This window comes from Ochlerotatus camptorhynchus, unplaced genomic scaffold (genome assembly GCF_037179485.1).
Source record: "Ochlerotatus camptorhynchus isolate MF236.1 unplaced genomic scaffold, CSIRO-AGI_Acam_v1.1 ptg000451l, whole genome shotgun sequence".
Taxonomy (NCBI): domain Eukaryota; kingdom Metazoa; phylum Arthropoda; class Insecta; order Diptera; family Culicidae; genus Ochlerotatus; species Ochlerotatus camptorhynchus.
Window position 1 is genome coordinate 109,601 of NW_027040937.1, and position 17,330 is coordinate 126,930.

A 17,330-nucleotide genomic window follows, 5' to 3' on the forward strand; every position below is an offset into this window, starting at 1 on the left:
TTTGGCTCAACGGCCCACTTGGCTTTGACAAGCCCAAATGTTCGAATTATCTGACCTTTGTCAGATTTGACACTTTGGCTCAACGGCCCACTTAAACCGCCAACTTTGCGGTTCTTTGCAGTCAGATTTCGACTGACTGCTATTTGGCTTAACGCCACACTATTTGGCACAAAGGCCCACTGGAACTGCCAACTTGCGGTTCTTTTACAGTCAGATTTCGACTGACTGGAAGTTCGCGGGCTCAAAACGTCGGAAAACGTCCTCCAAGATTCCTCTCTGGAGCCACCATGAAATGTCGCCGCCAAAAGCTACTTTCTTCTCCGGTTAGGGAGAGTCTTTCGCTTTCAGGTCAGACACTGTTTCTCGATTCTAGGAGCTACTTTTTTCCCCGGTTAAGGAGAGAAGTTTTCACTTCTAGGCCGAAAGTTCTTTCGGATTCAAAAAAGAGAAGAATCTGGAGTAACCTATTCAACAAAATTGTACAAAGTGATCTTACAGCTACGTGTTGCATTAGCAACTTATAATTATGTAAAACTTTTACATGATTTGTCCAGGGTTTAACATATCCCTTTCAATACCGAACTTTAACCTAATTTGCCTATTCTAATTAGCTAGGATTCCAATCGCCCTTGAAAGGGTAAATTTGTGTTGTTCAGGCCTTATATACTATGCCCTCTCAGATCTGGGATTTCTCAGATATCTTGTAAGTTTATTTATTTTCGTAACTCAGATCTGATATGGCTCTACAAATAAGAATGAGACATTTGTAACGTTTAAACATTATAATTATATCCTTCGTTAAGGATAAACAGAGAGGGAAAGCTAAACGTAATCTAGATGCGCAAGCATGCCATGCGTGGGCGTGTTTATCCTACTTGAACGCAGAAACGTTCCTAAGTAAATACTGCAGTTAGATTATGTAAAACGAGCTCTCGCTCCTTTTGCCCTACTTTTCATTTCATATTCTTGGCCTTGGTATCAACGTCAGCTAGGGCTATGCAAACGAGATGCAACTATGTGGTTATCTTATGGTTTTGGTTTTAAATTAATTGCCTCGCGGTAACAAAATGTAAGATGCAAATAAAAACGCATGGGTATTTAATTTATTTATCTTATTTATCTTATAAGTTTAAAACCAATCTTCCAATAGTCTATTGGTGGAAGGGTAAGTTGAAGGTAAGTACATGCATATCTTGCAAAACTTATAATATTTGATGGACAATCACGTATAACTTACGAAAAGGGCATATTTTCTACAAATTGATTATGATGAAAGTAAATTTGAAATATCTCGAAAACGGATACATTTAGGAAGTTTATCGATATAAGCACTATCGTTTGAAATAATCATATAATCATATACTGAAATCAAACTGAACATTTTGCCGTAAATAATGAAAGTTTCAAAAATGCTTTAAAAGTTGCTCTTAGAAAAACTTTTTTATTAAAAGTTTGTCCATCCTGGAGTTGTTTTCAAAACTTCTGCTTTCTATTCAAGTTTTTATTAAAAAAATATTAAAAAAATCAAAAATATGTTTTTTTTTGTAATTTAAATTTTGAGGTTTATTTTTAATTTTTTTTTGTAAAAAAACGAAAAAAAAAATTTTGTCTATATTCTTTTTTATAAAGCCTTATTAGCTTATTAGTTTCCTACAACTCCTTCTTAGTAATTTTTTTTCTGCAACCAACTGTTTTCGAACTTCATTTTTTTTAAAGTATGTGTGCAAAAACACATAGGCCCTTTTTAAGAATTAGCCTTGAGTCAAAAGGGTGTCCTCTCCTGCGGAAAATACTTGGTCTATTATACTGAAAATATGTGCCAAGTATCATCCAGATCGAAGATAGTAAAGTTTGGTGACTGACCGATTTGGCGTGGAATTGGTCAAAGGTCAGATAGTTCGAACTTTTGGGCTTGTTGTAAGCCAAGTGGGCCGTTGCGCCAAAGTGTCAATCTGACAAAGGTCAGATTGTTTGAACTTTGGGCTTATTAAAAGCCAAGTGGGCCTGTGTGCCGGATAAGCTAATCTGACAAAATTCAGATAGCTCGAACTTTTGGCTCGTGAAAATAATAAGTGTTAGGAGAATCGATAATTCACCAGCGAGAACTAGTCGGCACATTATGAATGAAGTGTTGGAGGAAATAAATAAACAAGTCGAGTATTTTAGAGAGATCGACGATCTAGTGAAAAAGCTGAAGATAGGAAAGGCATACAAAAAAAAGGCTTAAAGAACCATTTCAAAAAGGAGAATACTGTGTCACAAAGGCGTTTCCAGTGATTTTGTGGCGTGGTACTGTAAAAGAAATGTTATTCTGGCAGCATATAAGCAAATTTACACTACACCACGCTACTAAGAATTAAAATAAGTAAGCAGATTACAAAGAAGAAGATAGCTATCCGTAATAAAAGCGACCAGAAGAGAGCAAGCATCATCATCATCATGCATCAGAATCCAGATTTCCCCGGCCGGTGGCCGATGTTTCACAAAAGCTATACGCCAACCCTGAACATCATCAACGACTACATCAAAACTCGTGGCGAATTTAATTATAAAAAAAAATATAAAATAATAAAACACAATATAAATCAAGATGAGTCAGAAATTTGTAATAAACAAAAATGGACACTGTCGTCTTTGTTTTGAAAAAGACCACTCGAGAACCTGAGAATAACATCGTAATAGACCGAGTATTCATCCCGAAGACAAACCGTTTGAGAGTCCTGTGTGTAACACTCGACCGAACTCTGAGCTTCAAACCTCACTGTCAAATGGTGAAGAAAGCGTGCAAACATCGGTTACGAATCCTTCAGATGATCGGTGCCAAACTTCCGCGTGGCGATCGAAAATCGCTACTGCAGGTGAAATCGACCCTAGTGACCGCGAAACTGATGTTCGGAATTGGAATAGTTAGCCCAGGAGGACCAGTAATGTTGCAGAATCTCGCTCCAGCCTACCATAAAATGGTACGGTTTGCTTCCGGAGCCTTCGTCACTAGCCCGATAGAATCGATCATGGCTGAAGCGGGCACCTTACCGTTTGGACTGCTAGCAGCACAATCCATAGTACGAATTTCAATTCGGATACTAGCGAAGAATCGGAACAACACCAGTCTCCATCGAGCATCGGATCGCCTCAATGAGCTGACAGACTCTGCGCTCCCCGTTGTCGGTCAACTTGTGCGGCAGACCGATCGTCCGTGGCACACACGAAAATCTTCGATCCTGTGGGACTTCAAAAAATGTGTACGAGCCGGCGATCCTCCAGAGAAAGTCCGCCCGGTAGTGCAACAACTACTGTCGACTCGCTTCCACCGATCAACCGTCGTCTACACCGATGGATCCAAACACGACAACACTGTAGGTGCCGCATTCCATAACAATGGTTTAGCGGGTACAGCCTCCCGACGCAATGTAGCGTTTTTTTTTGCGCACGCCATTAAGATGGCTGTTTTTATTCCGAACATAGCGAACGAATTAGTCATTCTTACGGACTCTGCTGTCTTTTGGCCATAGAAGCTGGAACATCTAAGCACCCGTGGATTCAGGAAGTGGATCAAATATCACGAAACAAATCCGTCCGTTTCTGCTGGATACCTGGACACGCTGGCATCCACGGAAACAACGAGGCTGATCGATTAGCAAACATAGCGAGAACAGAACCTCCTATTTTCCCAGGCGAAGATTGGTTAAGAATGGTGAAGCAAACAATACGCCAACGATGAAACGACCAATGGTTCGTAGCCAGAGACTCCAAACTGAGAGAGATCAAAGACGACACGCCCAAGTGGACGGAACAGGAAAGCACTTTCGACCAGCGTGTGCCAACACGACTAAGAATCGGTCACACGCGGCTAACCCATACGTTCTTATTGCAGAAAGAAGCCCCGCCCAGTTGTTGTGGAACGGTTTTAGACGTGCGACACGTGATTTTGCAGTGTAAAACCTACGAAAGGGAACGACAAAAGAACGGCATTGACACAACAAGCTTACTAGATGCGTTAGGAAACTCTGAGGAGCAAACCACCAATTTGCTGAATTTTCTACGTCAAACTGGACTGTACCGAAAAATTTTAAGGATGCAGAGAAAAGAAGAAGGAGTAGCCGAAGCCCGGTGTAGCGGCAAGAAGGTTAAGCAGATAACGGAGCAAGGAAGGAATGAAGAATGTGAAGAAGATGGAGCAGCCGAAGCACGATTTACCGGCAAGAAGGTGAAGCAGTTAACGGAGCAAGGAACGAAGGAAGAATGTAACATGTAACAGGATGAAGGTGAACTAAGCTGAAGAAAATTTATACGGTCATGTAATGAAGAACACAAAGCGGATAGTGGATGGAAGATTAACGAGAAACAACGTGAATTGTGCATTGAAGTAAAAGAAGAAGAGAAGATTTCGGATGAAGCGAAGTACCAGATGAAGGCGGAACGAAAAACGACACTGAAGAAGAGGAAGAAGATCAAGAAGATAAAGTGAAAAATAGCGAAATGAAGAAGAATGCGTAAAAAGGCGAAGATGCGGGTGAAGAAGACGAACCAGAAGAATATTCAGAGAAACAAGAAGATTTCAATTCAAGGCGAAACAAGAAAATTACAAAGGAAGTGTGAAGAAAAACAAGCAAAAGAAGACACGAGAAAAAGATTAAGAGAATGCAGAAGAAGCGAAGTGGAACCGGAATTGGATGCAGCAGTACAGAACGAAAACATGGCGGATAACAAGAAACCGACGAAGGCTACGGAAAAACGAAGATGATGAATTAATTGAGAAGAAAAAGTGAAAGAGATGAAATGTAAAGAGATGGTTTTTTTTAACTAGTTCGTTTATTTGGGAGGCTCAATCGCGTTAGCTTTACGGAGCCGATAGTTCATTGTTCTTTGTTTGTAACAAAATTCACTTAATTCTATGTCTAGTAGGAGTTGGGCCGAATACTCGCGGCTTACTCGAGGTTAGAGAGGTACATTGTCGAAGGATAGGATTAGGGGAGGAGTTTGGGGGTAAGGTTTCGTTGTCTCATCAGAGCGTTGTCGCCAGTATGAATGGTAGTGCGGTTCTAGTTACGTCTGGTGTTCGACCGGCTATGGTGACCAGTGGGCGACGATGAGACTCATCGAGACGGGGGGACAAGACAAACAAAAACTATTAAAGAGAGACAAAAGAGAAAGGAACTAAATTCTTATACTAGACATTTGAAGAAACACATAAACCGACTGCATATAGCAGATATCACGAGTTCCCAACACGTCTCTGATAGGAACATAGGGTTGTCTTCCTTGGGCCTCAAGGGTATTCAAAAGTCGCTCTCTGGCGGTGTCATTATCCGTACATTGCCAAACTGGTTACGATGTCATCGTAACCGTTTCCGCACCGACAGATGTTGCTGTCTACGAGGTTTATTCTATTGAGATGAGCATCTAGCGAGTAGTGGTTGGACATAAGTCTACTCATCAGGCGAATGAAGTCACGACTTAAGTCCAAGCCTTTAAACCACGCTCTCGAAGAAACATTAGGAATAATTGAATGTAACCACCGTCCAAGATTTCCATTGTCCCAATCGGTTTGCCAACTCGAAAGGGTACTCTGACGCACTAAATGGTAAAATTCATCGTGTGAAATTTGCCTGTCATAAAATTCGCCTTCCTGCGCGCCCACCTTTGCAAGAGAGTCCGCCTTCTCATTGCCTGGGATTGAGCAATGTGAGGGGACCCATACAAAGGTAATCATATATGATCTTTCGACCAGTACACTCATCTGCTCCCTTACCTTTGAAAGGAAATAAGATGAGTGCCTACTTGGTTTCATCGACCGAATAGCCTCAATCGAACTGAGACTATCCGAGAAGATGAAGTAATGGTCTGCGGGCATGTTGGAAATCATCCCCAATGCGAAGTTGATTGCTGCCAGCTCAGCAACAAAAACGGAAAAAGGTTCCTGGAGTTTGCGGAAGGCGCTAGAATTTTCATTGAAGACACCGAAGCCAGTGGATCCACTGAGACGAGACCCGTCTGTAAAATATCTGCTTACGCAATTGACGTGTTGGTACTTTTCAGTAAAAATACGCGGGATAATAATAGTTCGAAGTTGATCTGGAATCCCGTTAATCACTTGTTTCATGGACAGATCATATTCAATTGAGGAACTGCGATTGGTGAAGTGAGCACGGTTTGGAGTATAACAAGGAAGACACATATCCGACGATATGTAGTGGTGGTAGATTCTCATAAATCGAGATTGTGTGTTCAGCCCAAGAATTTCTTCAAAATTAGCAATTATAAGTGTGTTCGTCACTCCGCATTTGATTAATATTCTGAGAGAGAGCTCCCAGAAATGGTTCTGGAGGGGTGTGTTTGCGAAGCTGCTCGACAAAAATCCTCAAACATTCATGAGTTTTAATACGAGTACATGACGCTGGAGATTGACCCTTCTTCATTCAATTCCTCTCGTGTTTGCCTCCAAGACTTTTATAGTTCCTCTGTAAATTTTGATCTGACCATGTTGCAAGAAATCCGTGGAATACCAGATCACCATCGGTCGATGGTTGTTCCCTTAATTTTTGCAAACAAGTACCACCATGTTAGTAACAATAAGAGTTTTTTTCACAGATGGGTCAACTATAAACGATTCCACTGGATTTGGAGTATTCAACGAATTTCATAGCGCCTCATATCAACAGCAAAAACCCTGTTCCGTATACGTTGCGGAACTAGCAGCCATATTGTACGCAGTAGAGCAAATTGCCTCACTACCATCTGATCACTACACACTTATAAAAATCCATGTAAATTAAGGTGCTTTGTGACTGACATATACGAGTGTCAATTTTGACATAAAATTGAGCAATAATAGACGCAAACTTCAGCTCAATCAAACATACTTTTCGTCGAGTAACGAACTTTTCAACCTCGGAGCACTTAATTTTACATTACATGTTTGTTTACATCTCATCCTTTATGTCAAAGATGGATTCTGTCACGTGTAAAATCAGTTATTTATAAGTGTGTATTTTATTTTTACAGATAGCCTTAGCTCGTTGCAGGCTATTCGATCAATGAGGCCGATGAAGCACTCCTCGTATTTCCTGACCGAAATCCGAGCTAAATTGAGTACTTAATCTAACTGCTCCTTTACTATCACCTTAGTTTGGGTCCCATCTCATTGCTCAATTCCGGGTAATGAGAAAGCGGACTCGCTAGCTAAGGTGGGCGCTATGGAAGGCGATATTTTTGATCGACAAATCGCCTTTGCGGAATTTTTCTCAATTACCCGTCAGCACGTCCTCACCAACTGGCAACAAAAATGGAATGAGAGTTATCTGGGAAGATGGTTACATTCTATTCTCCCACAGGTATCGAACAAGCCATTGTTCAAAGGATTGGACATGAGCCGTGACTTTATTCGTGTCATATCAAGGCTCATGCCCAATCACTACTCGTGTGATTGTGGTAGTGGCTATCACGATATCGACCAGATCCGAGTTATCCGCATCCCTCAGGGCCCAAGGAAAACAACCTTTGCAGCCAGTTAGAGACATCTTGGCGAGCCGATATCTCGATTATTTTAATTTAATTTATGTGTTTTTAAAACGGATCGATCTGAGGATTTAGTAGTTAGTGTCATCTTGTGTTCTCTCAAGTTGCTAGGTCCCCATCGGTGTACCCCCATGTTCGTCTTTTTCTCCAGTATGTCGCTTAGTTCTAGATCAAGAGCACATTGTTCGAAAAAACCTTGTGTTCTCAATCCCTACCCTGCCATCCGTTTGTTACAATTTGTAACCCCTAACCTTGAGATAGCCGCGAGTAATCGGCCCCTGCTTTTCTAACGTTTAGTTTATGTAATTTTGTAAAAATTAACGATGAAGGAATATCGGCTCCACAAAGCTACGGAAAATAAGCCTGGAAAAATAAAGGCATAAAAAAGGTGTCCAATTTTGACTAACCTTTGCAGTGCTCACACTCTTCGAAGGTTATAAATAGCGGGACCTTTGAATTAGAATCGATTCCTTGCCATGACGGCAAGAATGATAACTGTATCAAAACCGAATACTTCATCATTTATCAATAGTGATGGAGTAATGTGACATGCACAAAACTAAGGACACGGGATGTGCTACAATAGATCAAATTACTGGTAAAAGTTGAGAGCACGCAATAAGCTAAAATGCGATAAGCATTAAGCTAGAAATGCGAAGAAGAAGAAGAAGAAAAAGAAGAAGAAGAAGAGGAAGAAGAATAAGATGAATGAAGTTTACGATTTTCAGAGTTGGGAGGAAATACTATACTAATACCAACATGAAGCTTTAGTGCGATAATTTATTAGCTAGAGAAAGTTCTGAAGAAGATAGGTTGATAGTTCCTCTAGAGTACGGCAGTGTAAATATTGAACAGAAGTTGAAATCGAACGAAAAGCGACAGTACTTATCAAACGCACACTACCTAAAGCCGCACGTTGCCGAAAGCCAATATTGCCACTCTGATAAAAAACAAAATGTTGTTGTGAATTAATTTGATATTATAATGATATTTCGTACATGTAAATTAAAATATGGGGTTGTAAAGAATGTGTTTGACACCTTTCAAAAGCCTGTATACTTGAAGACATACTTCTACATAGAACTATCCACCTACCCTCTTCTAACGATCATTCTCTAGCTAATAAATTATGCTTCATGTTAGCATTTCTAACCAATCCTTTCATTCTCGTTTTCAGCGAGTCAGCGGTTTTATGACTCATGAGATTTTAAACACATCCTTGCAACCGCTTCTTGTAACTTACAAGTACAAAATATCAGTATTACACTGAATGATTTCATATTTCCGAAAAAAAAAATCGTACAGGTCGATAAATTATTGCATTCCTGCTTGCAGATGCTACGATAACGGAAAGATTTATTTGCAATTTCTGTTGAACATCGAGGTAATATTAAACTATATGAACGGGAGTAATGTAAAATGGAAAAAAATTGTCTGGTACAGAATCTAATTACGATAGACAAGTGATATACGCTGTAATATGAACGGTGTATTGAATTTTGCGATATTTTTGACACACATATACACTTGCGTATTCACATTTTCAAGTGTAATGTTTGTTATCCTTACTGATGACCATTGGGTACGGTATTTTTGTGGTTATCCTTACTATCTGATTATCAACACTCACGCGTATTGTGAGAGCTATAAGCTTTAAATCTATTTCGCAACACTTAACCTAGAAGCCATTATCTTCGAGAGGCACTGTGCGCAAATAAAGGGAATAAATAAAATAAAATCTCACCTATCTATGCCTAAATTGTTTCTCGTTTCCTTCCATTACGTTTTGAATGTTTTTAGAATTATGTGATTTACATGGAAGATTTCACTGAGAGATGTATCTCACGGTGTACATTAGGATGAATCTTTAATAAAAATTTCAATTGCTTTGTTTCACTTTCCAGCAAAAGATCAGCAGCAGGGCCTGAAACCATAACTAAAAATCCAGCGGTTGAATCATTCATAAGTTCATAGCCAATTCAAAACAATAAATATTTTTTATTGACCTCATAACTAACATAATGTTCATATGGGCGCGGATCGTTAACATTACCAGTAAAAAAACATAAAGTATACCATGATTCCGAAAGACGAAGTATTACGACAACAATATTTAGCAGCGGACATGGATAACATTATTTAATCCTAGTAAACGTTGACTCGACTCGTGACTGTAGATGGAAGACGCATATCTGTTGAGAACAAGCGAGAACAAGGTAGTGATATTAAATGTAATTGCTAGCTGGGCTATGGGAACGGGAATGGTACCGTGAAGTGCCGACGTTCTATTTTTATGCATAGTTTCGTTTACTCAGAGGTGAATTCCTATTTTTACTCAAAAAGGATCCTAATTTGCGTATACAATCGCTTAAAAAGCATCGTAAGAAATTATTAGTACGCTACCCCATTTCCGGCCTATTAAGCACAGCCTGCACTTAGTCTATCTTAATCAAGCGTAGTTTAACACCAAACGAAATGTTATTATTGCTGATGGCTTTCAAATATATTAACCTTTCCGTACGTATCTTAAGATTTAATATAGAAAAACAAATTTTTAAGATATTCTTAAACGTCTAATACTGCTTCTTCACGCCAAACTTGGCCTACGGATTCTAAACTCAGCCTAACGCATTGAAACGCCATTGAAACGCCATTGAAACGCCATTGAAACGCAAATGAATTCACTTCGGCCTATCGGATGAAGCTAAAGATTGAGAATATTGGATGCAAACATTCATATCACGTGTTCTTATTGACTTCGTTCGGCAGCATTTGAACTAATGTATCGTACCAAACGCATAATTTACCTGTTAACACCGAAATCATGGATTTATTTGATGTTTTCTGCTTGATAGGCCCAAAATGGGCGATTAGGCCGAAGTAGTTCTCTACCTTATACTTTATGGATTTACTAAGAAGTTTTTGCCAGCAATTTACTTTTGTGTGTATTTTAATAAATAAGAGTACACAGAAAAAAAGTTGTTGAATCCAAACAGCTGCGCAGAGGTCATTCCACTGGTTGTGTAATATTACGTTGTACGATGAACATCGATTTTGCGAACAAAATCACATCCATTGATCGAATATTGTATCTGCTATTTGCTATTACATTATTATTTCATACATCAGCTTGAATAACGTTGATCGATTTTACATTTGTTTATTACGTATTCTATTACGTTTTTAAGCAATTATTTTGATACTTTGCATTTCCAGTGGTAATTCTCTATAGATTTTTTTCTCAATAATCTCTGGAAGTGGTAACTGTGTTGTGCTTTGTCATTTATAGGTGTCTAAAATATTATCCGATGCATGATAAATCCAGAATTGGCGGCTACTTAACCGCCATCACAAATTCCAGCGCAGTAATTCTTTCGGTCACTTTTTTCATAAAGATTCACACTTGCTCAAACATATCAAAACCCGTTCAAACACTATGAATTTGACGATTAACATACTGTTACATTTGAGTGACTCCAGGATGAAAAGTGAGCACACTAGAGCCATCTGAGTGACAATACAAGGAATATGCTTGGTTATTTTGCGCGGGATATTTTTCCTACACACCAAATTTCTTAAATCTTGTTCGGCACTTTTTTTTGCTGAATTCGTTCTGTAAAATATTATTTTTACAGAAAGCTTTGTAAAAAGTATTGTTTTACCAATTTTCAGCTGCTATCATAGCTGAATTTCCGTAATGTATAGAAATACACCGAAACCTGTAAATAAAATTTACTGATCGAAATTGTAAATGGCTGCCATTAAAACTTTTTTCCTACAATCTGATCAATTTACGCCGAAAGTATTAATTATGTAATTCTTTTTCATTTCTGGGGCAATTGCTTTCAGACACACAAACTTACTTAATGTATATACGGACGCACGATGAAAATACCCTTTTATAAATAATAAATGATTTATGAGAGAAATTAATGTTTAGGTTTGTTGCTAGATAGACATAATTAATTAATTAATTAATAAAAATCATGTTATGAAGGTCGAGATTAAGATCCATTCAGGAAAATTAAGTACAGTCAATTCAGTAAAAAAATAAACCTAACGCTATTGTAAACTTTATCGATCATTCAACAAAATAAACAGTCCTGATCAGTACATTTTAACAGCTCACAAGGGAACAAAATTTACCGAACGGATTGTAAAAAAAAAATACCGAATGTTCAGTTGTTCCATGCACAGCAAAAAAACGAGCAACGTAATTCAAGCTGATGTATGAAATAATGATGTAGTGCTTTTTGATCATATAGGGGTGATGCATTATGTCACGCTCTAAGGGAGGGGGGGGGGGTCTAATATTTTGTGACATGCAATGCATTAGGTATTGGAGAAACGCGACAATACGAGGGAGGGGGGGGGGATTTTTTCATTTGATTTGCACAGAGAGTCACGTCACCACTACGTGACTTTTCTCACTTCACTAGTGAAAAAAGTCACTTCGACTCTCGGAATAACCCCCAGTGTGACATAATTACTGCATACAATATTGTTGAGATAGTAGTGTAAGCTGCGCTTCATCTGTTCTTTATATCTGTGGCAGAGTAGAATTTAACCAGTTTCGGTGTAGTTTACGCTCACCGTGTAGAACTTTTTATTCTCTGCCTGTACTGTACTTTTCCCCTTCATTCTAAAATAAACGATTTGCAATACGGACGTGTCTGCGCGTGTTCTCTCTTTAATAGGTTATGGGCCTATTCACGGAAGTTTATTCGTAGTGCGAAAAAGTTTTTTTCTACGGTACGCGAGTGGTAAACATGCCTGGAAGCGGATCCGGAAACTCTGCTGGAGCATCGGGTAGTGGTGCTGGATCAGTAGTCCACAACATCTCCAGTCTTCCGGGAATCGAGCGGCTCACGGGACGTGATAACTTGGAGCTGGAGGATCTGTGGAGCGCTGTGAAACCGAAGAAGAAGGAGGACGGAACCGACGAAGCTGTTGACGCTGCTTGCGATCGCCGTTCGAGAGCAAAAATCATTTTGCTTCTCGATCCCGTTAACTATGTCCACGTGAAGGAAGCGAAATCGGCGAAGGAAGTTTGGGCTAAACTGGAAAGTGCATTCGACGACACAGGTCTAACGCGACGGATCGGATTGTTGCACAAGTTGGTAAAAACAGAGCTGTCTGCTTGCTCCTCAATGGACGATTACGTCAACCGGATTATGACCACTGCTCATCAACTGAACGGGATAAATTTCCCGATCTCCGATGAATGGATAGGAACGTTGCTGCTGGCTGGTCTCCCCGACGAATATCGCCCGATGATCATGGCTCTGGAGAACTCGGGAACACCGATTACCGGGGACGCAATAAAAACAAAGCTGCTGCAGGAGGTAAAATTTTCGGCTGAAGATGCGGCATTGGCTGCTAGTCGACGGACGGGAGCAGCTGGACGCAGCGGGAAATATAAGCAGCAAAACGAGCCGAGGAGTGATCCCCCCAAAGGACCAAAATGCCGAAAGTGCCACAAGTTTGGACACATTGCTCGTGATTGCAGGAGTGCCAAAAAGGAGGATGCTTTCTGCGTGGTGCTGTCAACCTTTTCATCCACGAAGGCATCAAAGTGGTTCATCGATTCAGGTGCAAGTGTGCACATGACGAATAACCCGAAGTTTCTGGAAAATTTGCAGCCAGCGACTGGGTCAGTTGTCGCTGCTAATGGAAACGGGATGAAGGTAACGGCAAGTGGCTCGGCCACGTTGAAGCCGGCTTGTCAGGAGAACAGTATTCCGGTACACGATGTCCAACTGATCCCGGATCTTTCAGTGAATCTTCTCTCCGTGAACCGCAAGGGATATACGGTTGTGTTTACCAATGCTGGATGTAAAATTGTGAACAGCGACGGGAAAACAGTGGCCATAGGCAGGCACGAAAACGGATTGTTTTCGCTCGAGCAGCAGCAGGACATGAAGAATGCTTTGGCTTGCTTGCCAGCAACCAGTGTGACGGTTTGGCACCAACGACTGGGACATTTGAACCTAAAGAGCGTTCGAAAGCTAGCCAACGGATTGGTAGATGGAATCACAATTAACAGCACAGACCCGGGAGGCTGCAAGGTATGTTCAATGGGTAAACATTGTCGCATCCCTTTAGCAAGGAAGGTTCGCGTGCAGCAGAAATGCTCGAAGTGGTACACACCGACATTTGCGGGCCCATGGAGGTGAAATCTCTTGGAGGAAGCAGATATTACATCGTCTTCGTGGATGATAAGTCTCGGAAGATGTGGACGTACTTCCTCAAAACGAAATCGGGATCAGAAGTTTTGAGAACTTTCCAAGAATTCCACGTAATGGTTGAGCGCCAATCCGAGCGGAAGATCAAGGTTCTTCGCAGCGACAACAGAAAGGAGTACGTGAATGATGGATTTGAGAAGTACTTGAAGCAGCATGGTATTCAGCACCAGAAGACTACAGCATACACTCCGGAACAGAATGGTATAGCGGAGCGTGCAAACCGTTCAATAGTTGAACGTGCTCGATGCCTACTGTACGAAGCAGGACTGGCGAAGACGTTCTGGGCTGAGGCCGTACATACTTCCGTCTACCTGCTGAACCGATCCCCAACTCAAGGTCACAACTCTACTCCTGAGCAAGTCTGGTCCGGGAAGAAACCCAATTTGTCACATCTTCGGATTTTCGGTACCAAGGCAATGGTACAAATACCCAAGGAACGGCGACGCAAGCTCGACCCCAAGTCTCGGGAATGCATTTTTGTTGGGTACGACGACTACACGAAAGGATACCGGCTATACGCTCCACAGTCGTGTAAAGTGTTGACCAGCCGCGAAGTCTGTTTCATCGACGAAGATACACAAAGCGCACCGGATGAAAAGCAACTCAGATCTTGGCCCCGCTAGACTTCGAGTTCATTTCTTCATCGCCAGCTGCAAGAGGTTCGGACAACCGCTTGGTTGAAGAAACCGAGGACGACGACACTGAGGACGAGTTCTTCACGGATTACGAAAGTGGAAGCGAAGAAGAGTTCAACGGCTTTGACATTTCACAAGAAACCGTGATCGACGTGACTCCTGTGCTCCCACCGCACAAAACTTCAAATCCACCTCAGTCACAGGTGTTGAGGCGTAGCGGTCGGGAGCACAAAATCCCAGGCAAGTATAATGACTTTCAAGTAACGTACAAAGGTCTGCCGCATTCTCAACGTTTACAGGAGGCTAATACGAACGTGGACAACTTGGACACACCAGTGCAGCTCACACCCCAAGGCCTGTTCGGTGGTATCGCAACCGCAGTCGACATGGCCGTAGCTGAGGGACCACTACCAAATGGCGATCCGGATACGCACCAAGAGGCACTGTCGCGGGAAGACGCAGCACTCTGGAAGCAAGCGATGCGTGAGGAGTATGGTGCGCTCATGGCAAACGACACCTGGACCTTGACCGAACTGCCTGCTGGTCGGAAGCCGATCAAATGCAAATGGGTCTTTAAGACCAAGCACGACGCAAACGGCAACGTGGACAGACACAAAGCGCGCCTAGTCGTAAAAGGCTTCTCGCAGCGAGAGGGGGTGGACTATGATGAGACCTACTCACCCGTGGTTCGTCATAGCTCCCTGCGGTACCTTTTCGCCTTGTCCGCCCGGCATGGACTGGCTATCGAGCAAATGGACGCTAAAACGGCGTTTCTCCAGGGAGAATTAAAGGAGGAGATTTACATGGAACAGCCTCCGTGTTTCCAAAACTACCGTCAGTCAAGACTGGTTTACCGTTTGAATAAAGCTCTATACGGACTCAAACAGTCCAGTCGCGTATGGAATGCTAAACTCGATGCTGCGGTGCGAAGGTTTGGATTGACTTCGTCAAAGTACGATCCGTGTCTCTACTATCGCATCGAAGGCAACCGGATGATATTTATTACAATCAACGTAGACGACGTGATTATCTTTTCCAACGATAAAGCGTGGACTGCCGAGATCAAGATGAAGCTGGGTGACACGTTTTGCATGAAGGACCTAGGACCAGCAAGTTCATGTCTCGGAATACGGATTACTCGTGACAACGATGCCGTAGCTCTGGATCAGGAGGCATACATCGAGGCGATGCTGTCCCGATTCAACATGTAACATGCGAAGGCAGTGTCAACTCCGATGAACTCAAGCTTGAAGCTGACCAAAGAGATGACTCCGCAGACCGCGGATGAAGCTGCAAAAATGAAAGAGGTGCCGTACCAGGAGGCTGTAGGCAGTTTGATGTATCTAGCGCAATGCACCAGACCTGATGTCCTCTTCGCCGTTAGCAAACTGAGTCGCTTCAACACGAATCCAGGAGTCAAGCATTGGGCAGCGGTTAAACACCTGTTTCGGTACTTACGAGGTACGTCGAAGCTCAAGCTGCAGTACACCAAGGGTTGTAGTACTGACCTGATTGGTTACTCCAATGCCGACTGGGCTCTGGACTTGGATGATCGCAAATCGACTAGCGGCTACATCTTCATGCTGCAAGGAGGTGCGGTGTCATGGTGTTGCAAGCGGCAACCCACAGTTGCCCTATCGACTTGTGAAGCCGAGTACATGGCTTTATCTGCCGCCGTACAGGAAGCCATGTGGTGGCGTGGTTTGATGAAACAACTTGGACTGGATCAAACCATCGAGCTTTGCTGCGACAATCAAAGCACTATATGCATTGCCAAAAACGGAGGGTACACGCCACGTACCAAGCACATAGACATACGTCATCACTTCATACGAGACGCCCTCGACCAGAACATCGTTCGGCTGAAGTACGTGAGCACCGATCAACAGATTGCAGATGGCCTAACGAAGACTCTTGAACGGATCAAGCTGGAGCGAAACCGAGTTGCTATGGGGGTGGACGCATCAGCTTAAGAGGGAGTGTTGAGATAGTAGTGTAAGCTGTGCTTCATCTGTTCTTTATATCTGTGGCAGAGTAGAATTTAACCAGCTTCGGTGTAGTTTACGCTCACCGTGTAGAACTTTTTATTCTCTGCCTGTACTGTACTTTTCCCCTTCATTCTAAAATAAACGATTTTCAATACGGACGTGTCTGCGCGTGTTCTCTCTTTAATACATATTACATCAATTGATGTAATTTTGTTCGCAAAATCGATGTACCGATGAACTCTGTGTAGCTGCTTGATGTAAAATTCAACCATTTTTTTCTGCGCCGCCGGGATGTTCTGAATTAATGGAATTGAGTTGTTAGTGGAATGCTTGAATAAAACAGCAAACATTTTTATCTTTCAATTTAATTTAATCCACTTAATTAATTTTGGTATCGTATCCATACATATTTACACATTTTTACATATTTCGACTACAATGTGCAGTCTTCATCAGTGTCATTCCCACTAAAGAGTTATCAAAAACCTAACCTCATGGACACCAAAATTAATTAAGTGGAATTAAATAAATGGAAGATAACCTGGGGTAGGTTTATTTTAGACCCCCAACACGCACAAAAAAATATTTTAAACGCAATAATATTTGACGTAAAATCAATAAGAATTTCATTTTGTTTTGAGTGCAGAAAGAAATCATTATTGTTTCAACAATCCAGTATTGTTGTTCCTTTACAAGAGCTTTTGACGTAAGCTGTTAAATTTGGCAGCTGGGTCTACAACAAAAATATGTTTGTTTTTAAAAGAGATTTCTTGTTGATGCAATCAAATTTATTTTATGAAGTTTGACAATTCACGCAGAAGAAATAAAAATATTTTTATTGATTCATTTTTTTTATCTAGTTCGTTTATTTGGAAGGCTCAATCGCGTTAGCTTTACGGAGCCGATAATTCATTGTTCACTGTGTGTAACAAAATTCACTTAAT

General features: G+C 41.4%; 1 protein-coding gene across 1 annotated transcript; it reads left to right on the plus strand.

The window, feature by feature from the left end:
* Nucleotides 1–15,663: 15,663 nt before the first annotated feature.
* LOC135712004 (uncharacterized) lies at nucleotides 15,664–16,371 on the plus strand. The gene has a single exon (XM_065234973.1). It carries the CDS (start codon nucleotides 15,664–15,666, stop codon nucleotides 16,369–16,371), a length of 708 nt encoding a protein of 235 aa, XP_065091045.1.
* Nucleotides 16,372–17,330: the final 959 nt, after the last annotated feature.